Source organism: Balaenoptera ricei, chromosome 15 (genome assembly GCF_028023285.1).
Source record: "Balaenoptera ricei isolate mBalRic1 chromosome 15, mBalRic1.hap2, whole genome shotgun sequence".
Lineage (NCBI taxonomy): Eukaryota > Metazoa > Chordata > Mammalia > Artiodactyla > Balaenopteridae > Balaenoptera > Balaenoptera ricei.
In genome coordinates, this window is record NC_082653.1 from 73,732,352 (window position 1) to 73,757,059 (window position 24,708).

At 54.8% G+C, this 24,708-nt stretch overlaps 3 protein-coding genes across 8 annotated transcripts; 2 read left to right on the forward strand and 1 right to left on the reverse strand.

The window, feature by feature from the left end:
• The first annotated feature begins 3,521 nt into the window (after positions 1 to 3,521).
• BCKDK (branched chain keto acid dehydrogenase kinase) lies at positions 3,522 to 8,232 on the forward strand. Of its 2 annotated transcripts, XM_059898017.1 has the most exons (12): positions 3,522 to 3,630; positions 4,219 to 4,585; positions 4,711 to 4,779; positions 4,874 to 4,984; positions 5,282 to 5,329; positions 5,410 to 5,529; positions 6,028 to 6,126; positions 6,331 to 6,404; positions 6,735 to 6,863; positions 6,953 to 7,042; positions 7,525 to 7,683; positions 7,777 to 8,232. In XM_059898017.1, the coding sequence occupies exons 2-12, from the start codon at positions 4,391 to 4,393 to the stop codon at positions 7,919 to 7,921; spliced, it is 1,239 nt and encodes a 412-aa protein (XP_059754000.1). In that variant the 5' UTR covers positions 3,522 to 3,630; positions 4,219 to 4,390; the 3' UTR covers positions 7,922 to 8,232. The 2 variants fall into 2 exon arrangements, with proteins under 2 accessions (XP_059754000.1, XP_059754001.1); XM_059898018.1 differs by lacking the exon at positions 4,711 to 4,779.
• A 2,305-nt stretch (positions 8,233 to 10,537) lies between these two features.
• On the forward strand, positions 10,538 to 20,224 carry KAT8 (lysine acetyltransferase 8). 4 transcript variants are annotated; one of them, XM_059898013.1, is made up of 12 exons: positions 10,539 to 10,772; positions 12,077 to 12,151; positions 12,227 to 12,402; positions 15,742 to 15,846; positions 16,039 to 16,092; positions 16,194 to 16,358; positions 17,125 to 17,214; positions 18,902 to 19,042; positions 19,140 to 19,233; positions 19,328 to 19,478; positions 19,630 to 19,784; positions 20,055 to 20,224. In XM_059898013.1, the coding sequence occupies exons 1-12, from the start codon at positions 10,562 to 10,564 to the stop codon at positions 20,117 to 20,119; spliced, it is 1,482 nt and encodes a 493-aa protein (XP_059753996.1). In that variant the 5' UTR covers positions 10,539 to 10,561; the 3' UTR covers positions 20,120 to 20,224. The 4 variants fall into 4 exon arrangements, with proteins under 4 accessions (XP_059753998.1, XP_059753999.1, XP_059753996.1 ...); XM_059898015.1 differs by lacking the exon at positions 18,902 to 19,042 and having other exon boundaries at positions 10,538 to 10,772; XM_059898016.1 differs by lacking the exon at positions 20,055 to 20,224 and having other exon boundaries at positions 10,538 to 10,772; positions 19,577 to 19,664.
• Positions 20,225 to 20,299: 75 nt separating this feature from the next.
• On the reverse strand, positions 20,300 to 24,693 carry PRSS8 (serine protease 8). Of its 2 annotated transcripts, XM_059898019.1 has the most exons (6): positions 24,348 to 24,692; positions 24,047 to 24,064; positions 22,190 to 22,352; positions 21,638 to 21,909; positions 21,381 to 21,547; positions 20,300 to 21,249 (listed from the first exon to the last, which is right to left on the reverse strand). In XM_059898019.1, exons 1-6 carry the CDS (start codon positions 24,430 to 24,432, stop codon positions 20,926 to 20,928), a joined length of 1,029 nt encoding a protein of 342 aa, XP_059754002.1. In that variant the 5' UTR covers positions 24,433 to 24,692; the 3' UTR covers positions 20,300 to 20,925. The 2 variants fall into 2 exon arrangements, with proteins under 2 accessions (XP_059754002.1, XP_059754003.1); XM_059898020.1 differs by lacking the exon at positions 24,047 to 24,064 and having other exon boundaries at positions 24,348 to 24,693.
• Between the last annotated feature and the right edge of the window lie 15 nt (positions 24,694 to 24,708).

Sequence of the window (24,708 nt, forward strand, 5' to 3'; positions counted from 1 at the left end):
CTTGACCCAAACCATCATCACCTCCCACCTAGATAAATGCAGTAGCCTCATCTTTGGTCTCTCAGATATATTTGTCTCTTACCCTAAGATACATTCTCCATACAGCAGTCAAAGTACATCTTTATCAAAAATTAAAAGATGTAGTTTTGTCACTCTGCCTTTCAATAGCTCAGAGAAGAAAGCCCAATATTTCTTCCATTTATTTAATAAATGTTTATTGAGCACCTGTTATGTGCCAGGGACTGTGTTAGGGGCACAGGATAAATCAGTATAGCAGACAAATATTCATACTGTGGTCTTACATTTTAGGAAAAAAACTGAGCAATTAATATGATAAATACATAAGTATATAGTATGCTGTCGGTGATACATGCTACGGATAAAATAAAGAGTAAAGCAGAAGGAATTCCCTGGCAGTCCAGTGGTTAGGACTTGGTGCTTTCACTGCCCGGGGCCAGGGTTCAATCCCGGGGAACTAAGATCCCAAAAGTCACACAGTGCGGCCAAATAAATAAATAAATAAGAGTAAAGCAGTGTGAGGGGAATGGGAGTGGTTGCAATTTTAAATAGGATGATCAGGTTGGGCTTCATTCAGCTGACATTTGGGCAAAAGCTTACAGGAGGTGAGGGATTAAGCTATGTGGAAATCTAGGGAAAGGGTGTTCCAGGCAGAGGGCACAGCTCGTGAGAGGTGGAACGTGCCTGGTATGTTGAGGGAACAACAGATGGGCCAGTGTGGCTGTTGCCATGAGTATGGGGGGTGAGGACAGAACGGAAAAAGGGGACGGAGGAGTCGTTCAGTCTTTCTGGGTCTCTGTTGTCCCATCTGTAAAATGAGGATAATCACATTACCTCAGAGGTTCGTTATGAAGATGAAACGAACACATGTAAATCTCTTAGAAGAGCGCCTGACCAACGGGAAGGTGGACTCTTGGGGTGCAAGTCCAACCTCCACCTCCGGGAGGTAGCAGCGAGTCCCGGCCGGGCTGGTCCAGCGTGCAGGGTCAAATGCACTGCCGGCCACGCCGCGGCCACGTGAGCGCCGGGATCTGGCACGCTTCAAGCCATCTTTTGCTTCTCTGCGCACTTCGGCCTTCCCAGCGGGAGCACCCTCCCCTCTCCCTTTTAACGCTGGCTCAAGCCCTGCCTGCCTGCCTGCAGCCGCCTCCAGAGCTGAGCGTCCTCCCAGCTTCACTCCAGGGTATCGCCGGGATGCGGGAAAAGAAAGGGTGGGAATGGTGTGGGGGTGAGGGGCGAAGAGAAAATCCAGAGACTCAGGGAGCCCTTTCCTCATGATCTGTGCAGACTTTCCCCCAGTCCCTCAGGCAGGACAGCTGGTGGTGAAGGGTCCCACCTCTGCTGAAGTTTAAAGACAGCTCCAGGGAATTCCTTGGCGGTCCAGTGGTTAGGACTCCATGCTTTCACTGCCGAGGGCCTGGGTTCAATCCCTGGTCGGGGAACTAAGATCCCGCAAGCCGCATGGCTCAGCCAAAAAAGAAAAAAAATTTTCAAAAACAAAACAAAACAAACCCCCCAAAACTCCAAAATATCGCCTGCTTCACGTATCCCTTTGCTTTAAAAATTTAAACTATTTAGAAAATACATGACCATGGTGAAGAAAAATCTGGTCAGTATAAGTACACACAAACACACACTGAAAAGTCTCTCTCCCATCATCGCCTGCTTGGAAAAACTGTCTTTTCACTGGTCTCTCTTTGTTTGGTCTCACTGGTCCCAATCACTACCGCCAGAGCATTCTGTCTAAGGAGCAGATCTATCCAGTTAAAACCCTTCAGTGGCTTCTTTTTTTTTTTTTTTTAATTAATTAATTAATTGATTTTATTTTTGGCTGTGTTGAGTCTTTGTTGCTGTGCCGGGCTTTCTCTAGTTGCGGCGAGCGGGGGCTACTCTTTGTTGCGGTGCGCGGGCTTCTCATTGCGGTGGCTTCTTTTGTTGCGGAGCATGGGCTCTAGGTCGCGGGCTTCAGTAGTTGTGGCACTCGGGCTCAGTAGTTGTGGCTCGCAGGCTCTAGAGCTCAGGCTCAGTAGTTGTGGCGCACGGGCTTAGTTGCTCCGCGGCACGTGGGATCTTCCCGGATCAGGGCTGGAACTCGTGTCCCCTGCATTGGCAGGTGGATTCTCAACCACCGCGCCACCAGGGAAGCCCCCTTCACTGGCTTCTTACTACTTCAGGACAAATGCACACTCATCCTTCAAAATCTGGCTCTGGTCACCTCATTCAGCTCCTCTCCTCCCAGACTCCACATGCTCCAGGCTCTTCCCTGTCCTGACATGCCCTTCCCACTCCAGTTCCCAGGCCTGGCCAGTCCTACTCACACTGCACCTATTCCAATTTTCCCAGACCCTATTTGATGCTCCCACAGCCTCCTGTGTGGCTCTTAGCACAACTGATGACACGGAAATTGTCTGTTTTCCTCTTCAGGGCAGGGAAGGGTCTATTTATTTAATTCAACACCAATCTCCTCTCCTTGCACAGAAAAGTCACCTAAACAGTGTCTGTTACTGGCATTAATTAGTAATAATGATAATGTAACAGGGAAGAGCCAAATCTGACTGCATGTTGGATCTGTTTCTTTTACTTTAACCTTTGCTTTCTGCTGCTTTTGTTCACTAAAAGGATACTGTCTATACACAGTGGCCTGCCTCGGGGAACCCTGCCCTTCTGCCTGAATGTTGAATCAAAGTGCCTTTGTTCAGGGAAACATCCAGACCCTGTCGGCCTGTGGATGACTATAAGAAAGAAGAAATTAACACATCCCCTCCCCGAGGCTGGCCATTCCAGGTGATATTTGCAAAACTTTTGGCCTTTTTACTTTACTTCCTCATCTCCTCCCCCTCTCTGTGCTATAAAAGAAACTGGCATCCAAACCCCGATAAGTTGGTTATTTTGAGACTTTAGTCTGCCATCTTCTCGGTCTGCCGAATTGCTTGCCCAACACCTCGTCTCCGATGGCCTGTCGTGCGGCGAGCAGAGCGGGCTTGGACTCGGTAACAATAATAGTAATAATATTAATAATAATAATACCTAGTAGAGTGTTAATTCCATGCTTGGCACTATTCTGGGCACTTTACATATATAAATTAATGTGACCACACAACCCCAAGGTTGGTACAACCTCATTTTACCAATACGGGAATTGAAGTATTGAGTAGTTTAAGTAACTTGCCCCAGATGGTAAGTGGCTGAGCTGGGGGTTGAACCAGGCAGTCTGGTTTCCTGCAAATGAGTCAAGAGCTAGAAGGGAGAAGGACGGGACCTCAGGGGAGGAATCCAGGTAGGGTTTGGTCTGTGCACTTGCATCTAAGCGTCTTCTCGCCCTCTCGCATTTCTTTTCCAGCAGAAGACAGAGGCCCAGAGAGACCAGATAACTCCGGGAGCCCTGTGGAGAGAGCTGTGCTATTTATTTGGGGACCTGGGAGCAGAGACACAGCCACGATGGGCTGGCGCGAGTTGCGAGTCCTCCGCTCCAAACTACAACTCCCAGGAGGCACCGGGCGCCCATAGCCCACGTGACGTCACGGCGGCAGAGGGCGCCAGCGGCTCGGCCAGCCCGGCCGGTGGACGTTTGGGCCGTTCCTCTCGGACCCCGGCCCTGGCTCTGGCCCCGAGGTAAGTGGACCGACCCGCTCAGACCGTGCCGCGAAGGCTTCGCAGCGCGCGCCCGCCGCCTCCGCCCTTGCTCTGGATTGCTGGAGCGCGCGTGGACTGGGGTTGGGGGGCTGGGGGACTGACATCTACCATATGGGGAAGATCCGGGCCGAACCAAGTGACCCTGCGGAGGGAGGGAACCAGACGGGGACACTCGAGCCGCTGCTTCAACGCAGCCGACCCTGGGGTGCACAATTCTGTGTGCCGCAGGTACGCAGGCCAGACACCGGCCGGGGTCCGAAGGCGCCGGATTAGGGGTCAGCCCCGCCCCCTGAACGAGGGTGCCCGGGATCAGAGGGAGCGGGGGTTGAGGTTTTCGGGCTGGAAGGGTCTAAGGATCCCCTTCCCTCCAGACTACCAGATAGAACATCAGATTGAAGAATAGCAGCCCCGGAAAGCAAGGTTATCCAGGCTCGGCCTGTGTGTGCTTGGGGAAGTGGTTGAAGGGGTGGGCAGAGATTGTCCAAATCTGACTAACCAGTGCTCACGTGGAAAGATAGCGCGCCTGGATTCAGAGCCTTACAACTCCCCCTTCCTCCGCCTTTATAGATGGGAGCTGCTCCTGGAGGCTGAGCTTGTCAGCATCCTCGACCGGCTCTCGCCCCTGAAGTCAGAGAAGTGCCCCTGCCCACCCACACCGTTCCTGCCCCGTTTTGGGGTCGCCTCCATCTATCCGGTCCTCAGCCCTAGTGGCCGCCCAGTTCGACAAAAGAGCAAAACGATGATACTGGCTTCCGTGCTGGGGAGCGGACCCCGGGGCGGGCCAGCACTCTGGCCTCTCTTGGGGCCCGCACTCTCTCTCCGGGCCCGCTCCACATCAGCCACCGATACCCACCACGTGGAGATGGCACGGGAGCGCTCCAAAACAGTCACCTCCTTTTACAACCAATCGGCCATCGATGTGGCAGCGGAGAAGGTGTGCAGCTAGGGCGGTGAGGCCTGGGTCCAGAGCTGGAGTGGGTGTCCAGGGAAGGGGTGGAGCTAATATGATGGGGGCAGGGTGTCAGAGATCCAGTGCTCAAGGGCCCTCTGCCCCTCCAGCCCTCAGTCCGTCTCACTCCGACCATGATGCTCTATTCAGGCCGCTCTCAGGATGGCAGTCACCTTCTGGTAAGACTCCTGCCCCTATTTTTCTCTTGGTCCCTGGAGCTCTGACCCAGCCACTCAGGCCCTGGCCCTAACTTCCTTTCTCTCTTTCTTTTAGAAAAGTGCCCGGTACTTGCAGCAGGAGTTGCCAGTGAGGATCGCTCACCGTATCAAGGGCTTCCGCAGCCTTCCTTTCATCATTGGCTGCAACCCCACCATACTGCACGTGGTAAGGTGGCCTCAAGGGGGCGTCGGTTTCCCTAGTAGAGAGGACCTTAGATCAGTGTGCCCACCGCCCATGGGGCAAATGGGGAGACGGAATCAGAGTGGTAGAGACTTACCTGCCAAAAGGTTTCAGGGCCACAGAAGACTCGAACCCAAGCCTTCATGGAGGCTTGAAAGGCCGTGATGGGGTTTGAACCAAATGAATTGGGGTGGATGGCAATCCCCATAGGTGGGCACGGGTGGCTGTTCTCTACCTGGTGCCCAGAGCATCCCTGTGAATTCCCACACCTCTTCCTTGCAGCACGAGCTGTACATCCGTGCCTTCCAGAAGCTGACAGACTTCCCTCCGGTGAGGGCTGGGCCAGGGAAGGGTGAGGGGCTGAGAAGTCAGGGCTGGACCATCCAAGCTCATGACTCTGTGGCCTGCAGATCAAGGACCAGGCGGACGATGCCCAGTACTGCCAGCTGGTGCGACAGCTGTTGGACGACCACAAGGATGTGGTGACCCTCTTAGCTGAGGGCCTGCGTGAGAGCCGGAAGCACATAGAGGTCAGGGGCAGCGCAATGGGGGCCCAGGCCTGTTGGGAGGGCCTGGGAAGGGCACAGGGTTTCTTTTTTTTTTTTTTAACATTTTTTGTTTTTGTTTTTATTTTTTGTTTATTTATTTTTGGCTGCGTTGGGTCTTTGTTGCTGCGCGCGGGCTTTCTCTAGTTGCGGTGAGCGGGGGCTACTCTTTGTTGTGGTGCACGGGCTTCTCATTGCAGTGGCTTCTCTTGTTGCGGAGCACGGGCTCTAGGTGAGCGGGCTTCAGTAGTTGTGGCACGCAGGCTCAGTAGTTGTGGTGCACGGGCTCAGTAGTTGTGGCTCGCGGGCTCTAGAGTGTAGGTTCAGTAGCTGTGGCGCACAGGCTTTGTTGCTCCATGGCATGTGGGATCTTCCCAGACCAGGGATCGAACCCGTGTCCCCTGCGTTAGCAGGCAGATTCTTAACCACTGCGCCACCAGGTAAGTCCCAGGCGCAGGGTTTCTGAGCCCCTACTCTTTACAGGATGAGAAGCTCGTCCGCTACTTCTTAGACAAGACGTTGACTTCAAGGCTTGGGATCCGCATGTTGGCTACACATCATCTGGCGCTACATGAGGACAAGGTGGGACGCGGGGACCTGAGACCTACCTGGGAATGTCAAGTGGGGCAGAGGGGACTGAGCCAGGAGCCCCCATGGGTTGGGGACCCGGGCCGAGGGCCTGGGGAGAGCCTTGGGGCTGCTTCCATAGTCTAGAGTTTGCAAGCTTTTGGTGGCCACGGTGTGGGTGGAGGTGATCCCTGGTCCTGACCTTCTTTCTCCTGCCAGCCCGACTTTGTTGGCATCATCTGCACTCGCCTCTCACCAAAGAAGATTATTGAAAAATGGGTGGACTTTGCCAGGTGAGGCTAGAATGGCTAAGGGGGTGACGTCTTCGGGCAGGGAAGGTTTGGGTCTGATCCGTTGCCCAGGGCATGGTCCAGGGCAGGGTTTTTCAACTGTGACACTGTTAACATTTTGGGCCAGATCATTCTTTTTTGTGAGGGGCTGGCCTGTGCTTGTTAGGATGTTCAGAAGGGTCCCCGGCTTCTCACTTGATGCCAGTAATACTCTCCAGCTGTGACAGCCAAAATGTCGCTAGAGATTGCAAAATTTCCCTGGGAGGGTGGGGACAGAATCACCTCCAGTTGAGAACCACTGGTTGAGGTCTGAACCCTTGCTCCTTTCCGCAGACGCCTGTGTGAACACAAGTATGGCAACGCCCCCCGAGTCCGCATCAATGGACATGTGGCTGCCCGTTTCCCCTTCATCCCGATGCCGCTGGACTACATCCTGCCCGAGCTGCTCAAGAATGCCATGAGGTGGGCTGCTGGATATATTGGAAGGGGGCAGACAGGAACTGGGGTGAGGCTGGGGCACCACCACCTACTGGTCTTTTTCCCCTGCATAGAGCCACAATGGAGAGTCACCTAGACACTCCCTACAATGTCCCAGATGTGGTCATCACCATCGCCAACAATGATATCGATCTCGTCATCAGGTTTGCCCTGGGTGGGAGTTGGGGTGGGATGCATGGGGGTTCCGGGCACTGTTTCTGATTTGCTGGATGATTTCAAGCCAGTACCTGCCCCAGTCTGAGATTTAGTTTCTGGTTGGACAAGATATTCTCCAGTCCTGAGATTGCCATGAGCTGGACATGAGTGGATCTGGGGCCAGCTGTGGGCCCCAGGGCCCTGTCCTTGTCAGCAGCTGAGGGGCCCAGAGTGGGGAAGGAGTCAGAAATAAACAGTCTGCGGTGCTGGGCTGAGAATAAATGTCAAGTCCTATGAGAAGGTATAAGCAGTTAGTGGCAGAGGTGAGGGTGGAGAAACATAGCTTAAAAAAACAAGGCCCAAGAGTCTAGGTGACCACATTCCATGTCTGCGTGGAAGCGACAGGAAGGCCGACTTAGCACTGTCTGCTTGGGGAGGTAGTGAGCCCCACCAAAGCTGAGCCAAACCCCTGTCGTCGTCATCCTGCCAGGATTTCAGACCGGGGCGGGGGAATCGCTCACAAAGACCTGGATCGGGTTATGGACTACCACTTCACTACGGCTGAGGCCAGCACCCAGGACCCCCGGATCAGCCCCCTCTTCGGCCACCTGGACCTGCACAGTGGCGGCCAGTCGGGACCCATGCACGGGTGAGGCCCCACCTGGCCAGAATGGAGGGGCGGGGGGGCCCCAGGAGACTCAAGCCTCTGAAGCCCGTGTTCTGTCCCCTTGCCCACCCCCAGCTTTGGCTTCGGGCTGCCCACATCGCGGGCCTACGCAGAGTACCTCGGTGGTTCCCTTCGGCTGCAGTCCCTACAGGGCATTGGCACGGACGTCTACCTGCGGCTCCGTCACATCGACGGCCGGGAGGAAAGCTTCCGCATCTGACCCTGCAGCCCTTGGCCTGCTTGCCTGCCCCGGCTGGGCCACACACCCTGGCAGGACCTTCCGAGCCCAGTAGGGTGCCACCCTGCTCCACACACTGCTGCATCTCGGGTCTTAGGGCCCCAAGCAGATGGACTTACGTGGGGCCAGGCACCTCCCCTCCTCGATGGGGTCCACTGCTTCCCCGCCTCCAGGCCTTAGAGGGGATGAAGTGGGGACCCTTGGGGTCTCCAGCACCAGCTCCGTCATTCTTGTTCCTGGGGAACCCCCACTCTGACCTGCTGTTTGTTATTAAAGTTCACATTTTGAATGCCCTCTTGGGCCCCATGTGTGGGCAGGGCAGGTGAGCCTTTGTTTCTGCCCCCATTCAGGTCCCCTGGACCCTTGGGTTTAACTAGTTCATGTTCCAGTCTCTGTCCTCACAGCCTGGCAGACCAGGAATGGAATTGGCTCCGAGTCGCTTGCACATTAGATTTGGTGGGAGTGGGGATGACTTGGGCAGTTTGTGCAAAGACCTTTCATTTATTTCATTTACCAAATGTTTCTGGCTCCCAGACAATATTGAAGGCCCGGGTTGGCCCAGCTTTAGGCCTCAGTTCTGACTCTTCCCTTCCCAGCAGTCACAGGTTGAGGAGGTGTAGGTCACCAGACTAGGCAACTTTCCAAGCCACCTGATTCCTGAACCTGGGTAAGGTTAAAAATACTGTCTGCCAGCTGTGCTTGCTGTTGCCAAGGAAAGGAACACACCAGATTGTGCTCTGGCAGGCCCCAGAGGACAGTGGGGTCCTGGTAGGGAGGGCAAAAGGAAAGGACTCCAGGGAGCAGGTGGTGAGGTGACCGCCTGCCTGTCTTGCCAGGGAAGGAGAAGGCCTGAGGGCCTGCTTGGTGGGACTGGTGATGGAGGTGGGGCACTGAGGGGAGACAGGAATTGTATCTGGTGGTGGGAAACCATAGTGACTTGCCAGGCTGAAAATCCTGTGGCTGCAGGGCAGAGGGGGTGAGACTGGAGAGGTAGGTGGCAGTCAGGGTGAGAGACCTTGAATTTACAGTGAAGAAACATGGGTTTTATCCTGGAGGCAGCAGGGACCCATGGAAGGGTTTTAAGCCAGGAAGGGATGTTTCAGGTTGGGTTTCCTAGAAGCACATCTTAAAAGGAGGATTTGTGTCCGAGTGATTTGTTGAGAAAGTGCTCCCAGAAGGGAGTAGGGGAAGTGGGAAAGGGAAGGGCAGGAGGCCAGGCAAGAGAGCTAAGCTCCACAGTCATTGATGGACTCCTCCACTGGACAATCATTCGTTTAATGTCCCTATTTGAGTGGGACTGGGGAGGTACTTAAAACTCGCTGGCTAAGAACTTCCGTTTTCACCTCTTCTGAGGCAAAATAGCTCTATTAGCTTGAGGGGCAGTTTGCCAAACAAGCCTCTGGTGCTGGCTTTTGAAAGCCCATCAAAGGAAATATGAGCACAGAGAAGCAACAAAAAAAGATTCTAGGGGATCTGGGTGAATCATCTACATAGTTCTAGGGGTGGGTGGAGAGTGGGAAAAGGTACTACAGTTTTAATTTTTTTTTTCTTGCCTTTTATTTCTTCTGTTTCATATGCTGCCAGACAACTGGCATTTACTGCTCCCCCCAAACTTCTTCATTCCCCAAAAGCCAAGTTACCAGCACTTCCCACTGCCATCCCTCACAAATACTTAGACATTTCCTGGTCTATAACCTCATCCTTAGGGCTTGAGCATTACACCCCTCTTAGAATTGTTTCTAAGCCCAATAACCAAATTATAAGTCAAAGATGATTCAGAGAGAGGCCAAAGGGAATGTTTGAGCACCTACCCTGTCTGGTATTGTGCAATACGCTTGTTTTATATACATGAGAGATAAGTATATGGTTCAACCTTTTTATAGTTACATGGCTTATACAGTTTAACCTTTAACGACACTCTGGGAATGGACATACTTTTACAACTTCCCCAGTGTAGGGGCAGAACCCAGGATTTCTCACTCAATAAGCCCCAGATGCTCTCCATTATGTCCACTGCCTTTGGCTAGTTTCTGTTTAGGGGACCTGGTCCTTTCTTTACAAAGGCTTGATTCTGTGAGAGTGACTTATTGGCTGTCCCAGGACACATCCGTCCTGCTTCCCCCACCCCAACTGTCCTTTTCCCACTCTGAACAAGGAAGGCAGTTTCTCCAGTCTTCAAAGACGGGAGACCCGTATTTGGCAGGCGGAAGTGGGCGGCACGGGGATGGGTGTTAATCCCAAGTTCATCGCCCTAAAGCCAGGCATCCAGGCAGGATGCTTTGGCTCTGCCCCGGTGAAGTGGGGGCAGCGCCCCCTGATCAGGCACCCGGACCTTTAAAAAAGATCGAGCTGAGGCATCACATCAGGAAAGCCTTTTTCCTCTCTTCAACTCTACGGTGCAGCCATAGTTCCAAACGGAAAACAACTCCAGGGCAACCGGCACAGTCCACGTCAATCTGGCCCAGCGCCGCGGAGACCGTCGCACGAGCCAATGAGCTCTTGCGACGTCACACACCCCTTCCCCGCCCCCGTCCAGCCTGCCGCGGCCTCCGCCACTAGCCGCTGACCCGGAGCTAAAGGCCCTGCGCGGCGCTGTATTCTGGCGTCACTTCCACTACAGCGATGGCGGCACAAGGAGCAGCTGCGGCGATTGCGGCGGCGACTTCAGGGGTCGCGGGGGAGGGCGAGCCCGGGCCCGGCGAGAATGTGGCGGTCGAGGGGACCTCCCCGTCCCCGGGCCGCGTCTCTCCGCCGACTCCGGCGCGTGGAGAGCCAGAAGTCACCGTGGAGATCGGAGAAACATACCTGTGCCGAAGGCCGGATAGCACCTGGCGTGAGGGCGAGACCCAGGGCCAGGGGGCGGGGTTTAAGGGCGGGACGGGGCCTGAGGGAGGAGAACGCGGACTTTCGGACTTGCCCGGGCGCCGCCTACAAACCTCCCCGAGTTGGGCGTTCGCCAAGTTCTTCCTACTGTGTGTAGAGCTCCCAATCCACTTCCTTGCCCAGTCTTAGGCTTCATTCCCTTTTCTTGTTAACCTTCTTCCTCAGTGGTCTCCCTTGTCTCTGTGACTCCCCCTTCCATCCATCCCCTGCAGCCGCCAGCGGAGAGGACCTCCCAGAACACAAAAGCGAGCTTCCCCTCCCTTCTATTGCTTTGCCTCATTTCCAGAATAAACCCCAAGTTCCTTAGAATGGCATTCATTTTTGTAACCTCTCTGGTTTTCAGCACCCCTAGTAAAGGCCATTGCCAGACCAGACCACACTGTATGCTCTGAAGGCCATATGCCTTTTACCGCCTGTGCCCTCTGCTTGGAATGCCCTTTCTTCCCTTTCTCCTTGTTTAGCTGGCTAGCCCCAGTCATCCTTTTAGGATCATATCCCCTGTGATGCCATTCTTGACTCCCTTCAGGCAGATTGAGTCGTTCTCTTCTGTATGTTCCCTTTCTGTATGAAGAAATGAAACATTTTCTTCATACCTAAGCTATAGTATATGTACCATTATGTTGTCATTGTCTGTCTGTCTGTTTTCTATCAAAGTGGGAACTTCCGGAGGGCAGGACTGCTCATGATCCATCACTGTATCCAGCAGCAACCCAGCACAGGGCCAGACATGCAGTGGTTGCCTTCCTCGTTTATCGAATGGTCGGCTGTTTGTCAGGTGCTATACTGAAAGCTTTAGAGCCATTAATTCACCGTTTGAGGTGGGCACGGTTATCCTTATAGATGAAGATGCTGAGGCTCAGAAAGCCAAAATAACTTGATCAGTTAAATATAGCTAGGAAGTGGGGCTGTCTGATTCCACAGCTAGCCCCCATGACCCCTGAACAAATGAACGACTGAGTATAGTAAAACAAACATTGAATTTGGAGCCAGATTTAAATTCAGTTAAGTATTAGCTCTTATCACTTTTCAAATAGGTGACCCTGGATAGGCCTCAGTTTCCTTGTCTCTAAAATAAGAATAACAGCACCAGTCTGGCCCACCTCAGACAGTGATTGAAGGGAGTGGCAGATGTGAACAGGTGAGGTTAGCACACATTTGGCCACAGAATCTGGGAAACTGCTCCTCAGTGCGAAGGATCACTGTTGTTCCAGCCCCGTTTTCCTTCCTGGTGATGCTAGCCCTTTCCCTTCACAGATTCTGCTGAAGTGATCCAGTCTCGAGTGAACGATCAGGAGGGCCGAGAGGAATTCTATGTACACTACGTGGGCTGTGAGTGATTTTGGGGATCCAGGTCTGGGGGGGGCGGGGGCGGAAGGGCAGCACCCTCATGGCCCGTCCTCACAGTTAACCGGCGGCTGGACGAATGGGTAGACAAGAACCGGCTGGCACTGACCAAGACAGTGAAGGATGCCGTGCAGAAGAACTCAGAGAAGTACCTCAGCGAGCTGGCCGAGCAGCCTGAGCGGAAGATCACTCGAAACCAAAAGCGCAAGCATGACGAGATCAACCACGTGCAGAAGGTCCGGGCCCCTCCCCTTCCCCAGGGCTGCAGGAGGCTCAGCTGCCTCTGCTGACTCCCTTGGGTCCCAGTGCCAAAACCACAGCAGCTCCCATTTCTTAAGCTCCTACAGTGCGTAGGGGACTCTATCTACTTCTTCCCAGGTATTCTTCACAGATGAGAAAACTGAGGCTCAGAGAGGGTGAGAGCTTGGCTACAGTCTCGTGGCAAGGAAATGACACAGCTGGGACTGGAACTCAGGCCTCTTGCACCTTTTGTGCTCGCTTTTGGCTGTGCCACGTTGACAGATGGACCTGAAGTCCAAAGGGGAGGAAGAGGAGTGATTCGGGGCACTTGCTGTTGCCAAGCATTGTGCTGAGTGTCGTGCCTGTATAAGCTCATCAGATCCTCCCTAACAACTCAACACCACAGGGGTAATTAGTTCTTTTTGAGGAAAACAGGAAGCAGGTTCAGAGAGGTTAAGTAACATGCCCAAGATCATACAGCTAGTAAAAGGGTGGGTTGAAATTAGAGTAATAATGGCAAACATTTATAGGCTTGTGAGCCACAGTATTAGGCTAAGTATTTCAGTATATGATCTCACTGAAGTGTCACAGCAACTCTGTGAGGTAAGCATTAGATCCCCAGTTTACAAGGGAGGTAGAGGTAGTTTTAGGAATCCAGTTAGGAATTAGATTGGCCAACTAGATTGTCCTACTTTGGGGCACAAGCTCTTTGAAACGTGCTAGAAATTCCTGCCACTTTATTCCAAAACTTGGGTTCTTTTCACAAAGCTAGCCTGCCCTGGGGGGTTTCTATCCTCCCACTGTGACTCTTAGTTTCTGGGTTTGTGAGACGGGGTGTGCACACAAGAGGAGGGTTTATGGAGCTCTCAAGGCACCCATACCTTCATTATTTTCAACCAGTGCTAGTCCATCCTTCTGAGTGCTCGTTCTGGGCTTAGCAGCAATGATTTGCAAACTGTGGGGCTGTTAGTAGATTGCCAAATTAGTTCAGTGGGTGGTGACCATTTAAATTTCAAAAATGGAAGAACTAGGACAAGATAGAAAATATCATAGTGCGTTGTACTTTATTAAAGGTAAGTATTGTTTTAAGAAGCTTCTATCTCACATACAAATATATATATGTATATACACAAACTTGCCAGTTGGTTTACAGTGCTGTGATAAAAAAATTTGAAATACCTGAATTAGAAAGATCTCTCACTGGGAATTCCCTGGCAGTCCAATGGTTAGGACTCGGCACTTTCACTGTCATGGCCCGGGTTCAATCCCTGGTCAGGAACTGAGATCCTGCAAGCCACATGGCGTGGCCAAAAAAAAAGATCTCTCACCATCTAAGGCAGCACGGTCCAATTGAACGTCCTGTGATAAATGGAAATGTTCTACCTCTGTGCTGTCCGAAACAGTAGCCACTACTCACGTGTGGCTCTTGAGCACTTGAAATGGGTTTCGTGTGAGTAAGAATTAAATTTTTTAATTTTATTAAAAGATTTTTTTTTTTGGCCACGCTGCACGGCACGTGGGATCTTAGTTCCCCGACCAGGGATCGAACCCGTGTCCCCTGCATTGAAAGGCAGATTCTTTACCACTGGACCACCAGGGAAGTCCCGAGAATTAAATTTTATTTGAATGTAATGAACTTAAATTTAGGTAACCACTTGTGGCTGGTGACTACTCTACCGGACAGTGCAGATCTAAGGTTTTCTTAGCTCCCCAGCCAGGTTGCACTGGCACATTAAGTCACAAAGATGTACCTCTAAGCTGGCAGTCAGCAGGGTGGTTGACAGTGGGCCAGTGGGGATAAAATCAAAGAACGAGTAACAGCGTGTTAACGATCAGCAAGGTTCTTCAGAGCCTAATTAATGTTTAATTCTAAATAAACTGCAGCATTTACGGAAAGTAGCGTTTTTGTAGTTCTTTAATGCATTTGCAGAGGCGGATTGTATTGTATGAGTTGGGAAATGTATTTTAAACAGGCATGTGAGGAGGAAAATCATCCTTCCCTCATCTTTGCAGGGGTTAGGTGTGGAGTTGGACAGGCGAGGGGCCCATGCCCAGCTGTGCTGGGTGCCAGTTCTGTGAGCTCACCTCTCTGTGCCTCAGTTTCCTCTTTCGTGCAGTGGAGAGAGAGAGGACTCCCATCTCAGGCTTGTTCTGAGTAATGCCTACGACGTAAGTGCTTAGTACTCGGAATAAATGGCAGCTGGCTAGTCCCCAAGGGCCAGTGACCTCGCCTCTCCCTGCCTGTTTACTTCTCTGTAAAATAGAAGTAAGAACATTGTATCTCAGCGTTGCCAAAAGGGTTAAATGAGGCCATCCAGGCAAAGTGCTTTGTGGAAGGGGTTCTGGGTAAAAGGCTGGCTCCTTCTCCCTTCTGAACTACAGGGCAAGGCTGCCATCTACTCTGGTGTAGGTCATAGGCCTACCTGCGTCCACTGTCAGGCTGGACTTGGTTCCTCCTTCAGCGTCTGGCCTAGGAACAAGATGGGCTGTGAGTGCCACCTGGCTTGTAGTCCCTGCCTTCCAAAGACTTGGAAAATGGGGGAAGCCAAGAAGGGGGAGTCGGAGGGTACTGTTGTTGACCACTGAATTCCTGACTTGGGAAGGAATGTATTCTGCATCAGAAGAATCCAGTCAGGCCTCCTGGAGGATTGTTGACCACACCTTCCCAGGGTGCTGGGCCTTGAAGGACAGGGAGAGCACAGCAAAAACAATTAACACGTGATCACTCGCCAAGCTCTGCCTCATCATGCGCTTGCCTGGCTCATGCTCGGTACCAGGCTGAGTAAGCATCTTCTGGCAGCTCTAGGAGAGGGAAGGACATTCAGGGTGGAAGGAACTGCATGTGCAAAGGCATGGAGGCCAGAAACAGGAGTGTCAATAGCAGAGCAGATTTGAGGGGGCTGAGACTGGGGGCTGGGAATTTACAGAGGCCTCGTCAACTATCCAGACCTGAGACGGTGGCAGTGGCTATTTGGTGTGGGACAGAGGAACCGGTTCCAGAGATGACAAGGAGGTAGAGCTAACAGGACGTGGCCGTTATTCGAATGCCAGGCTGAGACAGGAGGAGGAGTCTTGAGAGCAGGCCTCTTATTGGTCTGGGGTAGTTGGACTGAAGGTGATGCTCCTAGGGAGATGGGGAACCCAGGAGGATGAACAGGTTTGCAGGGAGGAAAGGTTGAGTTCCTTTCTGGACACCTAGAGCCTGATGTGCCTGCGGGAGGGGCCTCCGGGAGCAGTCCCACGGGCAGGAAGGAGGTCCAGGCACACCGGGCAGTCGGCACCAGTTCCTGCTATGGAAGCGGAAGACCAGGCCCATTATGTCATCTGTCTCACAGCAACTGTGGCAGAGCTGGATTGATCGCGTTGTACAGCTGAAGCTCTTACCAGCCCAAGAACTGGAACCAGGCCTCCTGATCCTAGCCCTGTTCATCAGGCAAAAGGTCCAAACTTGGGCATCAGGAGTGTCTGGGATGTATGGGTGGGTGGGCAGATGGGAGAGGAACTTGGACCAGTCAGCTCTGAAACCAGGTGAAACAGGTTTGCTAGACAGGAGGGAAGTGCTGGGTTCTGGGATGGGAGGGGTGGCCTGACCGCCACTTCTGTTCACCTGTGTCCACTTCTTTCTCACTCAGACCTATGCAGAGATGGACCCCACAACAGCAGCCTTGGAGAAGGAACATGAGGCGGTAAGTAGGGGAGGGGGTCCTAAGTGGGGGCACCCCTTCCCTACGGCATCCCTTGCCCCGACCGAGCCATCCCCTGCCCTTCACTCCCACCTCGCCCACAGATCACCAAGGTGAAGTACGTGGACAAGATCCACATCGGGAACTACGAAATCGACGCCTGGTACTTCTCCCCGTTCCCTGAAGACTATGGGAAACAGCCCAAGCTCTGGCTCTGCGAGTACTGCCTCAAGTACATGAAATACGAAAAGAGCTACCGCTTCCACTTGGTGAGGCTGGGCCGGGCCGGGCCTGGTGAGTGCGGTGGTGGGCATAGAGGCTGAGGGCCGGCTGAGGCAGCGGCACTGGGCAAGAGAGACAGGTCCAGAGCAGTTGAGTCCAAGGAAAAGCTGCCCCGGCTGGAGAGACCTGGATTCCAGGCCTGACTCTGCCTTTGCCGGAGTGACCTTGGCCAACTTGCTGACCCTCCCCAGACCCCAGTTTCCTCTTCTGTGGAATGGGGACCTTCTGGGGTCCCTTGCCCTCAGCACATGTTTATCAAGGCCAGTCCAGTGCCAGGTTCCCCTGTGGAAAAGAGGAAGTAAGCACAGCCCCGAGCCGTGGGACCATGAGGTGCGGACAGACAGGAAGCTTTAATCCACACGCAGGACCTGCTGGGGCAGGGCAGGGGCGGGTTTCCCACAAGGTAGACACTGAGGCAAATGTATGTGGTTTGGGAAATGCCCTTGTCACGGGTGCCAGCCCTCCAGAGTCGTCCAGAACCAGGCTGAGCTGGACTTAAAACCATCTTGCTGTGTGATATTTGAGCCAGTTACTTAGCCAGTTACTGTGCCTCGGTTTCTCCATCTGTAAAATAGCATCCGTCTCCTCAGATGGTTGGGAGGATTACTCGATGTAGGTAAAGGGTGGAGCCCGGGGTCTCCAGGTGGAGAGAAGCAGAGGCCTGCTGCAGGCCACACAGGGCAGGATGGGGCACCTAGTGGGGAGCCTTGGGGCCTCATACCTGTGCCTCCCCCTGCCCATCCCCACCCCCAGGGCCAGTGCCAGTGGCGGCAACCCCCGGGGAAGGAGATCTATCGCAAGAGCAACATCTCTGTGTACGAGGTAGACGGCAAAGACCACAAGGTGAGCCCCGGGGGGAGGCACTGTGGCAGGTGGGGGGACACGCTGGGCACCTCCCGACGATCCTCACCGTCGCCAAAGGGTAGAGGCCGGCCTTAGTGTGCGAAGAAGCCTGCGGGCTTGTGCTCAGCCTGGCACTCGGCCTGTGGTTGGTGCATAGTGAACTCATGGCCCTGTGGTGCCAGCCTCGAGTTCTGGGTTTCCCTTCTGTCCCTGAGGACTTGCCTTCTGATGGGGTAGCTTGGGGTGGCTTAGGTTCAGGCAATTTTGGAACCCAGAGTGGAGATTGTCTTGCCTCAGGCTGTTCTTAAAAACTGCTTTCTCTTTCTGCCTGAAGAAAAGGTGTTTGTTTTTCCTGGGTGTGAACTGCTTTGTGTGAGGTTTCCTGCGGGGAGAGCTCTGTGGCTCAGACCGCTAATTTCCTTGTTCCTGAAGGACTTCGCTGGGGAAGGGTGGGGCCTTTGGGGCCTGCTTTGCTGTCGTTGAGAACTTGACCCTTGCCTGGTCAGTCTGGGAAGGTCTCCTGGGGAAGGCCAGTAGAGTGTAAGACGCAGAGGGCTGGCCTCTGAGTGGCTCCTGGCTTCAAATCGCCCCGTCACTTCTAGCTGACCTTGGACGAGTTATTTAAGGTCCTTTGTTCCTGTTTCCTCATCTTTAAGACAGGAGTTATGCTAATAGTTAACTAACAGGCTTGTTAGTGGAGTAAATGAGACAGCAAAGTAAAGTACTTAGCACAGTCCCTGGCATCGAATAGGGGCTTAGTAAACATGGGCCTTTGTCAGCCTCGTGATAAGTAACTTGGGAAATACCCATTCTTAGCCCCACCAGAGCCCCCTGCTCTGCCTTCCTGAGCATGAATGGGGCTGGGGGCGGCAGGAGGGGCCCCAGCAGGAGACGTGGGTGTTCTTCCCAGCTCTGCCTTCTCCAGCTTTGGGGCCTCAGGCAAGCACTCCCCCCCGCCGCCCCCCAGAGCCTCCATTGCCTCCTAAGCAAAATGGGTCTAGCGGTGCTGGGCTCACACAATTGTTGAGTCAAACGAGAGTGGACGTAAAAGGTGTCCTTGATCTCTGCCATGAAGCCAACCTCCAGGTCCCACTGGCCCTCCTGACATTGGTCTCTCTGTCCCAGTTTGGCTGAGTGGGCAGACAGCTCAGGCTGCAGAGTCAGGCTCGAGGGTCGTCCATTCAGCAAACATTTACCAAGCTCCCAGCTTCACGCTTAGCCTTGCACTAGGTGCTGAGGACACAGCCATGAACAGTCAGAACTCATATAGCAGGTTGAGTCCTGCCCTAGTGCTCACCAGCCATGGGACCTTGAGTGAGCCACTGTCTCCCCTGAGCTTGTTTCCTGACCTGAAATAGAAGAGTTCGTGTCTGTGAAGATTGAGCTCCTCTTCAGCGCTCAGAAGCGGTAGCCATGATTGGTCCAGCTCTGCCGTTACCTCCTTGAGTGCGCATAGCTCTCTGATTTTCAGTTTCCCCGTCCATCAGAATGTGACTCTAAGACTCCTTCCAATTCTAAACATGACTGTCCTGGTGAGGATCCCACTTCTCACCGTGCTGGCACTGGCTGCTGTCTGGAGCCTGGCACTTGCAGGGCAGGGTGGCAGCTCCTGCCCAGGCCTCCGTGGGGCGAGGCGGAGGAGTTAACGCCTGCTCCCTGAGCCTGCTTCCACCTCGCGACCCCTCAGATTTACTGTCAGAACCTGTGTCTGCTGGCCAAGCTTTTCCTGGACCACAAGACATTGTACTTCGACGTGGAGCCATTCGTCTTTTACATTTTGACTGAGGTGGACAGGCAGGGAGCCCACATCGTCGGCTATTTCTCGAAGGTGCTGGGTCGGGAAGCCCGGGTTGAGGGAGCGGGGGAGAATGAACCAGAAGCAGGGCCTGAGCCTCCGCAGAGGTCCTGACCACCCACCCCTACAGGAAAAGGAGTCACCAGACGGGAACAACGTGGCCTGCATCCTGACCCTGCCCCCCTACCAGCGCCGTGGCTATGGAAAGTTCCTCATTGCTTTCAGTGAGTGGTTCCCGGCCTGTCCAGGAAGGGCAGCTGTGGTGAGGGGTGCCAGGGCAGGGTGGGTCCTCAGTTTCCTCATTTCCACCGTTGCCAGGTTATGAGCTGTCCAAGCTGGAGAGCACAGTAGGCTCCCCTGAGAAGCCACTGTCTGACCTGGGCAAGCTCAGCTACCGCAGCTACTGGTCCTGGGTCCTTCTGGAGATCCTGCGAGACTTCCGGGGCACACTGTCCATCAAGGACCTTAGGTAAGGGAGGCACCTGGAACCCTCAAAGAGGGAAGGACTCTCCTAAGATTGGCCGTGATGCTGTCAAACTGTCTCCTTGTCCCCTTTTGCTGTCCCAGCCAAACCCCGCAAGGGAGCTGTCTCCAGCATCTGCTCTAATCCCTTTCTGCAGCCAGATGACGAGCATCACCCAGAATGACATCATCAGCACCCTCCAGTCCCTCAACATGGTCAAGTACTGGAAGGGCCAACATGTGATCTGTGTCACACCCAAGCTGGTGGAGGAACACCTCAAAAGTGCCCAGTATAAGAAACCACCCATAACAGGTGGGTGGAGTCTGCCCAGGGTGTGTGTGTGTGGGGGGGGTAGATGTAAGGACTGACGTGAGCCAAGGCCTCTGTTTTGCTGTCATCGGATCCCCAACCAGTCTGACCAGCTCCCAGGACTGAAGCCTGGGGCAGACCCCTCCCCAGGACTCAGTCTGCCCCTGTTCTCACCTCGAGGTGAAACCTGGCCTGGGCCCAGGGCAGAGCAGCCAGTGCGAGCGGCCGGGCCCGGAGGCCCAGTCCTGCCTCTCATGCCTCTTCTCCCCACAGTGGACTCTGTCTGCCTCAAGTGGGCACCCCCCAAGCACAAGCAAGTCAAACTCTCCAAGAAGTGAGTGGCCTGTGCCCCTGCTGCTGGACCCGTGCCTCCTTGCACCCCAGCCTGTAAATATGTACAGACCTGTTTCATCATTTTTTTAATAAAGTAAGTTCTGCCAGTGGCTCTGGACTCTGGAGGTGGGAGGGAGAGGCCCAGAGCGGATGGGCCTCATTTCACATCACACACACACGGCCAGTTGTGCTCAGAACATTTTACTCCGTCTCGCTCCGTCTAACCCCGCACACCAGGTGCGAGTCGGGGTCCAGTTCCGGTGGGGGCTCAGTCCTCCAGAGTCCAGGAGTCGGGGCTCAGGGGGTGTGGCAGCCAGTGAAGCAAGAGTGGGGCCTTTTCTGTCCTTGAAAGCATGCTGCCCGGAGGCAGCCCCAGCCCAGAAAACAGTGAGAGGGTGAAATGATGGGGCTCATCAGGCAGAGCAGGTGAGGTGCTGCAGCCAGCCTTTTAGCAGCAGGCATCTGGGCAGTCTTCTAGAAACAGGTGGGGAGCCGGGGCCCACTTTCATAGCTGAGGGTCCTTGGGGGCTCCATAGGAGCCCAACCGATAGGCTTGTGGACAGCAGATGGAGGTGACCAGAGTTTCTAGCCAGCAGACTCCTAGGCAGTAAACTCCTGTGGTGGAGGTTACAGCCCCAAAGAGCAACCCAGAAGAGTGGGTGCAAAGGTCAGGATGGTGCTTTGAACTCCCACAGGGTCCTGGGAGGAAGGAGTGGCTCAAAGTCAGGCCCCAGGCATCCTGGGAGCAGGCGTGTGCCCTTGGGTGTGATGTGGAGGTCCCAGAAGCAAGTCAGCTCCCAGGGTGAGTAGCTCAGTGGTCGTGCTGTGGGCGGAGGAGGCCCAGGGTCAGGCCTAGTGGCAGCAGAAGGAGGGGTCCCACCAAGCCTGGGGCTGGGGCAGAGTTGAAGGCCCCATAGTTGCTGCAGAGGTTGCCATCAGTCTGGGACTCCTGGATTTGGGGCACCACCTGAGGCTGGAGCTCTGCCACTTTGTGGTGAATCCAGGAGGCATAGCTGGAGGTCAGAGTATACACACCGGGCCTGTTGGGGGCCCCACAGGCATCACCCCAGCTTACGATGCCTGCCACGTACCAGCGGCCCCCCACTGGGCAGGAGAGTGGGCCCCCAGAGTCACCCTGAGGAGAAAATCCACACAGCAGCTGTCAGGACCGGACGCCAGGCCTCCAACCATCCGTGCGAGCCCCATAGAGCCCTCATCTCCCAAGACACGCCTGTCTCATCTTTTCCCCGGACCCCCCGCATTTACCTGGCAGGCGTCCTTGCCCCCGTTCACATAGCCAGCACACACCATGTCCTGCTGGATAAAGTGGAGCTCCTCGGGCTTGGCATTGATGTTGTACAGGCAGTTACAGGTCTCACGACTGATCAGTGGCACCTCAAGTTGCTGCAGTGTCTTGGGGGCCTGGAGGCTCACTGTGGGGACAAAAGATGCTTACCCAGGGCCTCCTACCCTGCGTCGGCTCCCCCCGTGCCTCTAGACGTCAGCGCCCCCCTCACCCTCACCTGAGGGGGCCACGTGGCCCCATCCCGTGACAGTGCACTGGAGACCATTGGGGAAGGAGGCGTTGGCTGCGGGGAGGCAGATGGGCCGGATGTAGCGAGAGAAGTTGACAGAGCGGCTGAGCTGGAGGAGCGCGATGTCACCCATGGAGCCCTCCTGGAGGTAGCTGGGGTGGGAAATGACCTGCGCCACCGTGCGGACCTGGGTGTCAGAGCTGTAGTAGTTCAGCTTGTGGGCCCCCAGCTTTACCTCGTAGTCCTCCGTGCGGTGCTCCCTGCAGGCAGAGGGGCGAAGGTTGGGACCTGAGAGACCAGGATCCCTGTTGCCTTGTGGCATCCAACCTCAGTTCCTGACCTTTCAGGGTCCACCCTGCATCCTTGTTTTATCCTGTGACCTGTGACCTCTGGCCTTCACTCCTGACGGATCCTTACAGACTTTATTGATATCCCTAGATACAACCCAAGAACCTCCAACCTCTGACCTACACTGATCCTTGAACTTTGACCTCCAGCCCACTTTTGACTTCCCCACCCTGCCCCCTACCCAGCTGGTACCTTGGGAAGCAGTGAGCAGCCGACAGCACCCACTGCTCGGACAGGAGAGAGCCGCCACACGCGTGGACGCCGTTGTAGCTGATGCTGACCTGCCAGGGCCACTGGCCTTGGGCTGAATCGCTACCACCTGTGATACGTGCTTGGGGGACCACGCCGCAGGAGGCTGCCCAGGGAGGAAAGGGAGGGAGGGGGTCAGGTCCTCAGGGGCCCCCAAACCACATCCTCGACCCTGCCACTCCCGACATAGCCCAGGAGGTCTGGTTTGGAGCTTGCGGAGTGAGTTTACAGAAACCAGCCACCCTGTGTCCCCATCCCATGGCTCACCAGTCACGGTCAGTTCTGCACACCGCCCCCCCCGCCCCCTGCTACCCTCGACCCAGTGCCTAGTTAAGGTCCCATCCAGCTTCTGTCCTCACAGGCCTTCCTGCCTTCCATCTGCTCCACTCCTTACAAATCTGGCCAGGTCATACCCCCGCTTAAATCCTTCCCTGGCTCCGCACTGCCCTTACGAGAGACTCCAGACCTTCCATGGCACAGCTATCTGCTCCAGCCAGCCCTCTGGACACCCTGTCACAGCGGGCCACACACTTGTTCACCTCCAGACCTTGGCTTATTCAGGTCACTCTGCCTAGAATACTTTTCCTCATCCCTACTTCGCTCAGCAAACTGCTATTCGCCTATGGAGATGGTTCAAATTCTCAGTCCCTCTGTAGCCTGCCCTGACCCTGCTGGCTGAGTGAGACGACGCTTCGGAGCTGCCGAGGTCCGTGCTTCCCGGACGTGGCTGCTCCGCATTATGACGGTGTCTGCTTCAAGCAGCCAACCTGGGCGTTCCCTAGGGGCAGGGACGAGGGCAGATCCCCACGTCCCCAGCACCCAGCACAGGGCTGGGCACACGGATGGAGTCGTGAATGTGTTGAACAAACGAACAAAACAGCCGGGCTCCCAGGGTGTGAATGTCTAGTTTCCAGGACGGCCCCACCCCCGCAGAGACCGCTGTTTGGAGCAGGACCCAAGTGCCCTTCACAAAGTCACCTGCTCAGAAGCAGGGAAAACCACCCAGTGAGGCTCCTCCCCCTCTCCTTGTAAAAAGGACAATAGAGACCAGCAGTTCAAGCAACGTCAGGCCCCAGAGGGGCTTTCACTTCCTTAATCTTCCAGACTCTTCATTGCAGCCCCAGGAGACAGACAGAATCAACTTCATTTTTTAAAAACATTTTTTGTTTTTGGCCGCACCGTATGGCATGTGGGACCTTAGTTCCCTGACCAGGGATCGAACCGGTGATCCCTGCATTGGAAGCGCAGAGTCTTAACCACTGGACCACCAGGGAATTCCCAGAATCGACTTCATTTTATTTTATTTTATTTTTGCCGCACCTCACGGCCTGTGGGATCCTAGTTCCCCAACCCGGGGGCCCTCAGCAGTGAAAGTGCGGAGTCCCAACCGGTGGACCCCCAGGGAACTCCGTCAACTTCATTTTAGAGGTGAGGGAACTGGCATTCGAGACACAGCCAGTACATGGTGAAGCCGGGATTGCCAAGGAGACGGATCCTTGGTTTGTTTCCCTCAAAACAACCCACGTTTGGAGTCAGACCTGGGTTTAAATCCCAGCTCTGCCACTTACTGGCTGTGTGCCGTTGGGCAAGTCATTTCTCTGCCCCTCAGTTTCTTAATCCAAAGGACGAGGGCTGTATTCCTCGCCTCCCAGAGCTATTGGGGGACCTAAATAAGATAACAGGAGTGAACGAGACGGCCTTGCAGAGAGAGGGTCAGGCACTCAAACGCCCCAGGGAAATCTGAATCCGCGGCCCCTCCCCCTCCCCTTCCCCTTCCCCCATTTCCCGGGCGAGCCTCACCTTCAGCCCCAACGGCTCCTGGAGGGAAAGAGAAAGAGGGAGGGGTAAGCAGGCAAGTCTCAAGTGCCCAGACCCCACCCTTACCTGCTGCTTCTCCACAGGGCTGGCCCCCCCCCCCCCCCCAGGAAACCAAAGCTGAGGGGAGAGGCCAAGAGCCAGGGAGGCTGAAGCTGGGGTTTTTTGAGCCCAGAATAAGGGATGTGCCCCAGAAAAGGGTTATACCCTCGGCCCCGGTGCACTACCTGCCGCCCCCCGCCCTCCCTGCCCCCGTGCTCCACACTCCCCACCCCCACACACTCACCCATCTCATTCCAGAGTAATCCAAGCAAAAGCAGAGTGGCCAGAGCCTCCAGCCACCTAGGCCCCTGGCCTGCTCTCTGGGCCATGACCCAGGACCAGGGGCCCTGGGAAGACACCAGGCACCCAAAGGAAGGGACCTCAGGCTGGGGTTCAAAGGCAAGATCCAGGTGTCAGGACCAGAGGGAAGCGGGAGCAGGTGTCCAAGGCGGCTTCGAAGGCAGGCAGCGGGCACAGAGGAAACGCTGGGGTCTCCGCAGCCGGCAGTGAGGACGAGTCTCCAGCACGGCCTGGGTACACAGTAGATCTTCCTTCCGGAGTGGCACTCCTGGGAAAGGGCACCTACCTGCCGGCCCCTCCCCTGG

Coding starts and splice junctions, on each gene's coding strand:
- BCKDK (XM_059898017.1), top strand. CDS start 4,391: ATGATACTGGCTTCCGTGCTGGGGAGCGGACCCCGGGGCGGGCCAGCA. Junction 4,780..4,873: donor AGGATGGCAGTCACCTTCTG/GTAAGACTCCTG, acceptor TCTTTCTTTTAG/AAAAGTGCCCGGTACTTGCA. Junction 5,330..5,409: donor AGCTGACAGACTTCCCTCCG/GTGAGGGCTGGG, acceptor TGTGGCCTGCAG/ATCAAGGACCAGGCGGACGA.
- PRSS8 (XM_059898019.1), bottom strand. CDS start 24,432: ATGGCCCAGAGAGCAGGCCAGGGGCCTAGGTGGCTGGAGGCTCTGGCC. Junction 21,910..22,189: donor GCTGCTCACTGCTTCCCAAG/GTACCAGCTGGG, acceptor CTCTGCCTGCAG/GGAGCACCGCACGGAGGACT. Junction 21,250..21,380: donor GGGGCAAGGACGCCTGCCAG/GTAAATGCGGGG, acceptor TTTTCTCCTCAG/GGTGACTCTGGGGGCCCACT.
- KAT8 (XM_059898013.1), top strand. CDS start 10,562: ATGGCGGCACAAGGAGCAGCTGCGGCGATTGCGGCGGCGACTTCAGGG. Junction 15,847..16,038: donor CCCTGTTCATCAGGCAAAAG/GTCCAAACTTGG, acceptor TTTCTCACTCAG/ACCTATGCAGAGATGGACCC. Junction 19,785..20,054: donor TAAGAAACCACCCATAACAG/GTGGGTGGAGTC, acceptor TTCTCCCCACAG/TGGACTCTGTCTGCCTCAAG.